This window comes from Somniosus microcephalus, unplaced genomic scaffold (genome assembly GCF_052327205.1).
Source record: "Somniosus microcephalus isolate GS21.2 unplaced genomic scaffold, FLI_Smic_1.0 unresolved_chr1, whole genome shotgun sequence".
In the NCBI taxonomy this organism is placed as follows: domain Eukaryota; kingdom Metazoa; phylum Chordata; class Chondrichthyes; order Squaliformes; family Somniosidae; genus Somniosus; species Somniosus microcephalus.
The window spans coordinates 18,402,530-18,413,974 of NW_028225179.1; the positions used below are offsets into that span (position 1 = coordinate 18,402,530).

General features: G+C 46.3%; 1 protein-coding gene across 1 annotated transcript; it reads right to left on the bottom strand.

Moving 5' to 3' along the window:
• Positions 1 to 3,946: 3,946 nt before the first annotated feature.
• On the bottom strand, positions 3,947 to 11,240 carry LOC147093770 (putative G protein-coupled receptor 139). The gene is made up of 2 exons (XM_085974355.1): positions 11,123 to 11,240; positions 3,947 to 5,307 (listed from the first exon to the last, which is right to left on the bottom strand). Exons 1-2 carry the CDS (start codon positions 11,220 to 11,222, stop codon positions 4,376 to 4,378), a joined length of 1,032 nt encoding a protein of 343 aa, XP_085830481.1. The 5' UTR covers positions 11,223 to 11,240; the 3' UTR covers positions 3,947 to 4,375.
• Between the last annotated feature and the right edge of the window lie 205 nt (positions 11,241 to 11,445).

The window sequence follows — 11,445 nt, forward strand, 5'->3', positions numbered from 1 at the left end:
GACAGGGGACTCACTCCTGGAAACACCACTGTCCATAGACACCGGGACAGGGGACTCACTACTGGAAACACCACTGTCCATAGACACCGGGACAGGGGACTCACTACTGGAAACACCACTGTTCATAGACACCGGGACAGGGGACTCACTCCTGGAAACACCACTGTCCATAGACACCGGGACAAGGGACTCACTTCTGGAAACACCACTGTTCATAGACACCGGGACAGGGGACTCACTACTGGAAACACCACTGTCCATAGACACCGGGACAAGGGACTCACTTCTGGAAACACCACTGTTCATAGACACAGGGACAGGGGACTCACTACTGGAAACACCACTGTTCATAGACACCGGGACAGGGGACTCACTACTGGAAACACCACTGTTCATGGACACCGGGACAGGGGACTCACTACTGGAAACACCACTGTTCATAGACACCGGGACAGGAGACTCACTACTGGAAACACCGCTGTTCATAGACACCGGGACAGAGGACTCACTACTGGAAACACCACTGTTCATAGACACCGGGACAGGGGACTCACTACTGGAAACACCACTGTTCATAGACACCGGGACAGGGGACTCACTACTGGAAACACCACTGTTCATAGACACCGGGACAGGGGACTCACTCCTGGAAACACCACTGTTCATAGACACCGGGACAGGGGACTCACTCCTGGAAACACCACTGTTCATAGACACCGGGACAGGGGACTCACTACTGGAAACACCACTGTTCATAGACACCGGGACAGGGGACTCACTCCTGGAAACACCACTGTTCATAGACACCGGGACAGGGGACTCACTACTGGAAACACCACTGTTCATAGACACCGGGACAGGGGACTCACTCCTGGAAACACCACTGTTCATAGACACCGGGACAGGGGACTCACTGCTGGAAACACCACTGTCCATAGACACCGGGACAGGGGACTCACTACTGGAAACACCACTGTCCATAGACACCGGGACAGGGGACTCACTACTGGAAACACCACTGTCCATAGACACCGGGACAGGGGACTCACTACTGGAAACACCACTGTCCATAGACACCGGGACAGGGGACTCACTACTGGAAACACCACTGTCCATAGACACCGGGACAGGGGACTCACTACTGGAAACACCACTGTTCATAGACACCGGGACAGGGGACTCACTCCTGGAAACACCACTGTTCATAGACACCGGGACAGGGGACTCACTACTGGAAACACCACTGTCCATAGACACCGGGACAGGGGACTCACGACTGGAAACACCACTGTCCATAGACACCGGGACAGGGGACTCACTACTGGAAACACCACTGTTCATAGACACCGGGACAGGGGACTCACTACTGGAAACACCACTGTCCATAGACACCGGGACAGGGGACTCACTACTGGAAACACCACTGTCCATAGACACCGGGACAGTGGACTCACGACTGGAAACACCACTGTCCATAGACACCGGGACAGGGGACTCACTACTGGAAACACCACTGTTCATAGACACCGGGACAAGGGACTCACTACTGGAAACACCACTCCATAGACACCGGGACAAGGCACTCACTACTGGAAACACCACTGTTCATAGACACAGGGACAGGGGACTCACTACTGGAAACACCACTGTTCATAGACACCGGGACAGGAGACTCACTACTGGAAACACCACTGTTCATAGACACCGGGACAGGGGACTCACTTCTGGAAACACCACTGTTCATAGACACAGGGACAGGGGACTCACTACTGGAAACACCACTGTCCATAGACACCGGGACAGGGGACTCACTGCTGGAAACACCACTGTTCATAGACACAGGGACAGGGGACTCACTACTGGAAACACCACTGTTCATAGACACCGGGACAGGGGACTCACTACTGGAAACACCACTGTTCATGGACACCGGGACAGGGGACTCACTACTGGAAACACCACTGTTCATAGACACCGGGACAGGGGACTCACTACTGGAAACACCACTGTTCATAGACCCCAGGACAGGGGACTCACTACTGGAAACACCACTGTTCATAGACCCCGTGACATGGGTCTCACTATTGGAAACACCACTGTTCATAGACACCGGGACAGGGGACTCACTAATGGAAACACCACTGTTCATAGACACCGGGACAGGGGACTCACTACTGGAAACACCACTGTTCATAGACACCGGGACAGGGGACTCACTACTGGAAACACCACTGTTCATAGACCCCAGGACAGGGGACTCACTACTGGAAACACCACTGTTCATAGACACCGGGACAGGGGACTCACTACTGGAAACACCACTGTTCATAGACACCGGGACAGGGGACTCACTACTGGAAACACCACTGCTCATAGACACCGGGACAGGGGACTCACTACTGGAAACACCACTGTCCATAGACACCGGGACAGGGGACTCACTACTGGAAACACCACTGTTCATAGACACCGGGACAGGGGACTCACTACTGGAAACACCACTGTTCATAGACACCGCGACAGGGGACACACTACTGGAAGCACCACTGTTCATAGACACCGGGACAGGGGACTCACTACTGGAAACACCACTGTTCATAGACACCGGGACATGGGTCTCACTATTGGAAGCATCCTTGTTCATAGACACAAGTGCAGGGGAACTCGATGCTGGAAGCAACAACAATAACAACAACTTTTATTTACATAGCACCTTTAAAGTAGTAAATCGTCACAAGGCACTGCGCAGGTGCATAAAATGACAAAAAACGACACAGATGCGTAAGGAGAAATTCGGGCAGGTGAACAAACACTTGGTCAAAGAGGTAGGTTCTAAGGAGTGCCTTAATGGAGGAAAGAGAGGTAGAGAGGCGGAGAGGGTTAGGGAGGGAATTCCAGAGCTTCGGGCCCAGGCGGCTGAAGGCACGGCCACCAATGGTTGAATGATTATAATCAGGGATGCTCAAGAGGGCAGAATTAGAGGAGCGCAGATAACTCGGGGGGGGTTCACAGAAATCACAGAATCACAGAAACCCCACAGTGCAGATAGAGACCATTTCGGCCCATCGAGCCTGCACCGACACATATCCCACCCGATCCCCGTAACCCCACGTATTTAATCCCCCGAACACTAAGGGTCAACTTATCATAGCCAATCAACCTAACCCGCACATCTTTGGACTGTGAGAGGAAACCGGAGCACCCGGAGAAAACCCACGCAAACACGGGGAGAATGTGCAAACTCCACACAGACAGTCGCCCGAGGCCGGATTCGAACCCGGGTCTCTGGTGCTGTGAGGCAACAGTGCTAACCACTATGCCACCGTGCTGGAGGAGTTTACAGAGATAGGAAGAGGCGATGCCATGGTGGGATTTGAATATTATGATGGGAATTTTGAAATCGAGGCCGGAGCCAAAGTAGGTCAAGGAGCACAGGGGTGATTGGTGAACGGGACTTGGTGCGAGTAACGACACAGGCAGCTGAATTTTGGATAACCTCAAGTTTACATAGTGTGGAATGTGGGAGGCCAGCTAGGTGTGCGATGGAATAGTGAAGTCTAGAGGTAACAAAGGCATGGGTGAGAGTTTCAGCAGTGGATGAGCTGAGGCAAGTGTGGAGACGGGCGATGTTACTGAGGTGGAAATAGGCGGTCTTCATTATGCTGCGGATACTCGGAAGCTCATTCCAGGGTCAAATATGACCCAAGGTTGTGAACAGTGCGGGTCAGCCTCAGACAGATGTTAGGGAGAGGGATGGAGTCAGTGGCTGGGAACGGAGTTCACCACTGTTCATCGGCACAAGTCCAGGAGTCTCACTATAGGAAACAACATCGCTTTAGTTCCAATAAATCCCACAGTCCCGCCGGTGATGGAGAAGCTGTTCACGAACTAGAGAAAGCAAAAGTCCAAAGACAACACAGGCTGATTGTTTTAATGATCTGTTTATTGTTCTCCAGGCAATCCACACACATAAGCCGCCACAGTTATTGTTCATGTCCTTATATTATTTAGATATTATTTACAGACGGGCTTATTCTCCTTTCACACTCAACTGGTGTAACCCACGTGTTCTGACGCTCATTCAGCAATCAACATCCCATTCTCACATCAGCCTAAACCTCAATGCTGGGTCTGGTATTTCTTTGTGTCCAGAGTTTGATTTAATCCAATTAAACCCCTACCGCTTTTATAACCTTACCATCCACATAATGCTAGCTCTTCTACCTTGCTCACTGAGTCTTACATGGAAACACACGGGCCTTGTCAGATATTGGCCAGCGTTATATCTGGAGGAACCTGGGGCAGAGATGGAGCCTGTTGGAGTTCCGGTAAAAGATGCAAGAACACAGGATGGGATATGAGATGCAATGCAGGTCTAATGCTGGGAATTCCTCCGATCTTTTCGTTGCTTAACTAATTTAAATATTATTCTCAGTGGATATTTCATCCCAATCTTCAGCTCCTCTCTGAATTTAGTCTGTGTTACTGCATAAATACACGTGTTTGTGCAGCAGCTCAATAGCAGGAGCATATAGCTGGTCCAATCTGCGATAAGCATCGGGTCATTGAAACCTATATGATAATAACGGTTTGTAATTCGCATTAATAAGAAAAATATCACGTATGTCATCCAGAGCAGTATGAAGTTTCCGGATATAGCGAAGAGTAAGATAATGGATTTCCTTCGGTTCTCCATCTCTGGATCATTGTGATTCGCATCATTCTTGCTGCTCCTCAGCCTCCTGCGGACTCTACTGGCCACCAAAATGTGTCCTACGGTCAGAGCATTGAGCAGCAGCATCAGGAACATTGGGAGCAGTGGGGTGAAACAGCGGTGAATCCAGCTAAATATTACCCACGCAGTTACAGTGTAATACTCTAGTTTTGTATTACAGCCCCAGGGTACGTTGTCGATAATATACCGGGGTTCAACTGCAAAGTACCAGGGAATGTTTTTCAAACAGAACAGCAGACACACGGTTCCTATAACCACGGCTGCAGTTTTCTCGGTGCAATATTTAGTCCTCAGCTTCTGGCAACAAATGGTAATAAAACGATCAAAAGTAAAAGCGACTGTTAACCAGACAGAAATATCTGTGACTGCACGGACCAGGGCGAAGTGGAAAGAACACACAGGTGTGAGGAACAGGAAGCTAGTCGGGAAATAATACTTATTAATCCGAACCAGTATCACATCAGTGATAATGACCAGTAGATCCGCCGCCGCCATGGCCACCAGATAGCGGGTGATACACCTGGAGAGACCGCACTTTCCCCGCGACAGGATCACAATCGTCATCACGTTCGCTGTAAATGGGAAACAGACAGAAACAGGGAATCAGCCTTCAGATTACAGCAAGGGAGCCAGTTTCACAGTATTTGGTGTGAAATGTACTTTACTGCAGGATCTGGGAATGGGAACTGAACTCGTTACCGCTGCTAGGATTGGGCAGTTGAAAACGATTTTAACTTAAAATTGCAATGTTCAGTATATGTGAGTGTGGAATAAATAGTTAAAAATAAACGTCTCCAGCAAAGAGTAAAACATGAACAAAATGGATTATCTTGGAATTTGCTCAGAACTGATCCCGTTCCACCGGAATTATACGAGCAAATGGACAACGAGATAATGAGTTATAATTAATAGCAACAAGTAGCAGTTCAGTGACGGATGAACGAATGAAAACAACACGAAAGAAAAGTGATTGAAAATAAGTACTGAATGGTCAGTTATAAATTGGGAGATAAATGACGGGTGAGGAGCAGTGAGAATGAAGCCGGCCCGAAATGCGGTAACTGATAAACGGGGAGCACTGAGGGTGAAATCATCGGCGGGGTTTGGCTCCATGAGCAGAAGAGGGGAGCAGATACCAGGCGGGGGTCGGAAATGGCTCACATTTGTCAGGTTGTATTCTCAGACTGGGGGGCATGACTAAAAACTGTTGAAAAAACAAATGTCAAACACCAGGTTACAAAGCGACTTGTTGTGGGTCAACTCGACCAGTTTCTGTTTACAAACCACCAGATGGACATTTCAACAAAAGCAAAATACTGCGGATGCTGGAAATCTGAAATTAAAACAGAAAATGCTGGAAATACTCAGCAGGTCAGGCAGCACCTCTAGAGAGAGAAACACAATTAACGTTTCAGGTCGATGATCCATCGTCAGAACTGGAAAAAGTCAGAGGGACAGTTCACCTGATCAACCGACTTCCCCTCGCTGGGAACCCCAGGTGTTGACATCGGTGCCTTGAACAGTTCAACATCATCTGGGCAAACTCCAACAATGACCACAAGGGGGAGAAGGTCAGATGTGAGCAGCAACAAAGAAGATGACCTTGTTCTGTGATCCCAGGAATAATTGAACCTTCCAAAGTACACGAAGTAAGACGGAGCACACTCCCGGCCTCACTTTTGTCACCTCTGATAATGGATGAAACTTCAGAGGGAGGTGATGGCGGCGATCCCGTGCTCGCAGCAAAGACCAGTGCAAGTGACAACAGAGGCTGCTGTCCAACCCATGACAACAAAGTACCTGCCGAGATTCAGCTTCAGAAAGTTTTAGTGGGAAGGTTGTACCTCTGAATTGGACGAATCCATCTGTAATATTAATCCGACACATGAGAAATATTGAGAATCTGTCACCCTGGTGTGTTAAGATTTCCCAAAATTACATCCCAGCAGATATGGGAGATATATAAAACAGAATATTCGGAAAGAGCAATCAAAAATATCAGAGTTTCACTCAGGATAATGTGTCGTATGGCAGGTTGTCAGCTTAACATGGAAAGAAGCGTCAAGGGTTAATTGGTACAGAATAAGCAAGAGGGAGAGTGTGTGGGAGAGAGAGAGAATGAGAGCTGGATAGAACGAGATAGGGAGAGACGAAAAGAGGGTCAGCGAGAGAGAGAGGGGAGACAGAGGGTGAAATAAAAATTGAGATTGAGAGACAGAGCGAAATACGAGAACTATATATATCAGAGGCAACTCTATGCAGAAGGAACAGCCTTTGCAAGATAAGGTAGGTGAAGTAGAAATAATTCACTGTCTTCCTGCGGAACCGACATTAGACAAGAGACTCTTAGGTGGAAATGATATGACATGATTTTAGGAGTGTATAATTTTTAAACAGTTAAGCAGCTGGGGAGATCTCCATGGATACAGAAATATATTGTAAAGGTACTGCCCCTGAATCAGAGATAAGAGATATGAGGTGCTGTCCAGTGACTCTGAGCAGGTTGAGGTGGACCTTCTGCTTGAACCGCTGCAGTCCATGTGGTGAAGTTGCTCCCACAGGACTGTTAGGGCGGCACTTCCAAGGTTTGGACTGAGTTACTATGCAGCAAAGGTGACGGGATAATTTTTCCCAATGTTAACAATATTTTGTAATGATTCAAACAGTTCAATAATTTATTTATCTAACATATGCAGCATTATACAAACTTGCTAAAATTATTTGTCACGTTTATCATTCACTAAACCATTCATCGATTCAACAATTGGAACTGATTTTCAATGATTTATTAATTATAGTCCTGCCTTACTTAGAGTCACACTTTAAACAGTGGTGACACTTAATTAACAAATGATCTGGTTACACAACGATTGCTGTCAATTACAGTTGTTTCTATTTCCAAGTGCAATGACGGGATATGAAGAAAAGAACTTCCACCACTCCGAGAATCCAAACACCAATGTTGTCAATTAAAAATAAAAATAAAATTACTGCTGTGCCTTAATGTTTCTATTTCCCCAGCTCTCCGTTCCTTCAGTCTCCGGGCTCACTGTCCATGCAATGTCCCGAATATTACCCTTAAAACACAGAACATTATAATATCAATAAGCATATCGCAAAAGGAAGAGGGAGGATAGTTAGGGCGTGATATTCCCGGAATTTCTGAAACTGACCCGTAATCAGTAAAATAATCACCTCCGGACAAACACAGCAACTGAGCAGACCCGCAAGGAGAGCAGTAATACCAAGAGACACGGACTTATACAATCAATAACCGGTTACAATGGCTCACCGGGAACTCCACGGGCGGCAAGGATAACTTCAGAAATCACTTATACCAGTTACACTGGAAATGGACACGCGATTAATGGAACTCCCATTGCAGAAATGATGATGACTTGGGAGCTTGATGCACAGTTACACAGGGACACAGGAGGAGGTCATTCAGCCCCACAAGTCTTTTCCGACATTACATTAGACCCTGGCTGATCAGCACTCCATTTACCTGTCTTGGTTCCATATCCCATGATACCCATTCCATAAAAAGTTATATCCATCACAGTCTTCAAAATTTCAATTGACCGAGCATTGACAGGCTTTTGGGAAAACGAGTTCTAGATTTCCACTGCCCTTTGTGTGAGAAAGTGTTTCCTGATTTACCTCCTAAATGGCATAACTCTCATTTTAAGATCATGTCCCCTCGTTCTCCAATCTCCACCAAGGAAACAGTTTCTCTGCATCTACATTATCGAATCTCTTTATCATTTTAAATAACTCGAATATAACACCCCTCAACATTCTAAACACAAGGAATACAAACTAAGTTTATGCAATCTGTCCTCACAATTTAACCCTTTAAGCCCCGGTGTAATTCAGGTGAACCTGCGCTGAACTCCCTCCAAGACGAATACATGTTTCCGGCGATGCGGTGCCCAAGACTGAACTCGTGCTCCAGATGGGGTCTGACCAAGGTTCGATTTAACTGAAGCATCACTTGCTAACTTTCGAATTTAAACACCCTTGTGAAAAAACCAAAATCCCATCAACATTTATCCCTACTTTTTGTCTCCTTCCTCGCAAGCAACTACCAACCCGTCTCACAAGGTTACCTCCAATACTGTGCAATCTCACCTTTGTTAATAATTTCTGTGTGAAACTTTATCTGAAGCAGGGAAATAACTGACACTGTATTACAACTTGAGAATATGGGGACCAACATTCCATTGCATCGTGTGCTGACGGTTTTTACAGTTAAAATTACCCCCGCTGACAGGACATTGAATGAAGATAACAATTGGAGCTTTTGCTGGATATTATAAGTGCATTATGATCTCAATGAACATATCACTCAAGGAAGATGGCGGACAGGGAGGATGTGATATTCAATTAAATTCTGACATTGATTTGGAAAAAGCAAAACAAATTCTTCAGAAGGAACAGAAAAAATATCGGACATGTACAAAGACCAGTGACACACATAAACCCTGATTCACAAAGTCAGTAAGTTCAGAATCAGTTAGCGGGAACACCAAATACCGCTTGTAGAACGGGAACATGGCAAACAGATATACAATGCATTCCACTTTATTTATCTCTGAGAAATGATGGGGACTCTTGGTGCAGGACACCGAGCCACAATGGACCCTGTGAGCTGTAATAGTCAGAGAAAGACTTATTAATACAGGAGCGAAGCTTCCAATGGGAGCATTAGGCTGCATTGTTCCTGAGATTTGTGAGAGTCAGTGGGACAGTGAGACAACTCACTTCACTATGTCCTTACTGGCAGAGTTTTAAAACCAATAGTAGAATTATTGGAGTTTGATGCCGATCACATTTGTTCAAAAAGCAACCTGGAACTTTTAGTAGCAGCGGGTATTGGGAACTCATTCCACTGAATGTGAGATTTCAGTTTCCCAGCTGAAGGGGAGAATTTGATTCTTTGTAAAGTAGGAGTTAAAATACACCGGTTTCATACCCAGGGCTCAGTCACACTAAACTATGAATCTGAGCGAGACGAATGTAACACAGACACAGATTACAGGGCGATATGATCAAAGTGTTTAAAATGTTGCAAGGATGGGAGAAGGTAGATAGAAGCAGATTGATTCCAGCAAATGATGGGGTCAAGAACGAGGTGTCATAGATACAAGATTGAACAGAAGACATTCGGAACATTGGAAAAGGGAGCGGGAGAAACATCTTTACAAAGAGAGTTGGGAGGCAGTGGAGTTCAGTTCCAGGGTTAATGGTTGAGGCAGAAGCTATGCTCAGTTTCAGAGTAGAGTGGATAGGTTGATGGAGGAAGAGGTGATGAAGGGATATCGGGACAGGCTGGTTAACTGTCTTTACAAATATCTTCTAACTGTAAGGATCAGAAGGGAACTAAATATAACTTGGTAGCGAGCAGCGGTTTGACCGGGCGGACAGGCTGGCTGAGAGTTCAGCCAGTGTTATATCAACATGCAAGTGTATGATCTGAACAATAAAAGTGTCCGGTTTGTATAAAGGGACCAGAACCCGGCTTCTGATCGGTGCTCTGGGTAAAATGCGGGTGATGGAAGCTGAAACGGATTTTTCAAATGGGGACAAACCCAGGAGAGTTTCACAGAGTGCTGCTTTGTTTCAATTACTCTCTCACTGCAATGGATTCCCGGTCTGAGCTGCTGGAAGGGATGTGACAGGCAGCACTGTGCCCGCCCGGTGGGTGAAGAGGAGTCTGAGAACAGGCTGGTGACCGGTCAGGAGAGAAGACCAGGGCGAGATCCTATGTCCCTGCATGAAGCACAAACCCACCCTCGGCATGGAGTGTGTTCAGCAGGAACAATATCCAGCACTTTGCTGGAAACAGACCGAGAAGAGCGGGAAGATTCTGATTAATGAGACTGAACAAATCCCAGTCCTGACTGTACGGATTCCCAGGTATATATCCAGGAGCGGCCGTCAGTCGACCGATCCCCAGTGGGAGTCAGAGGGGGAAAAACTGGAGCATTTTATAACACAGTGAATGTTCAGTAAAATATAGCCCTTGTCAGGTATTACCGAGTGTTACTGGAAAGAAGGGGAGGAGAGAAAATTTGGCCGGGCATGGAAACAATGGAATTAAAATATTCCATGGAATCACACATTGCACGAGGTCTCAGTTAAATGGAATCATTGGAAAGACATTAAATGCAGAAAATAATCTGCAGTTTTTATGGGGTTTAAAGAAACTTAAAAATGCAAAAAATTATCAGTCAATGAACGAGGTACAGCGGGAAATACAGTCACTGAATTTCTGCCTTTCAATTGACTTGTGAAAAACAGTGAGAAAAGGAAACTTACCGAGATAGGAGCAGGAACAGAGTTAACCCTGATTCACAACTTTAGTAATGGAAGATAATCACTTACCAGGGATTCCAACGGCTGCTATAATCGGATAGTAAATCATTACTGCCTGTATAACTGGCGGTAAGAAGGTAAATGGATATGCAATGTACGGAACTCTCATTCTGTCGGAGAAGTGATGGTGACTCTTGGCACTGGACACAGGGCTCAACTGAGTCTGTGAGATGAGAGATTAAGATAAAACCATTTATAATTGAGGGACACTTCCCGTGGGATCAGGAAGCATCAGGAGTATTGACATTACTTCCAGTCATTTGGGCAGCGTGTCAACTCCCTACACTGTCATGTTTGTGCTGCACTAATTAGATACAAATTGATATTACAAG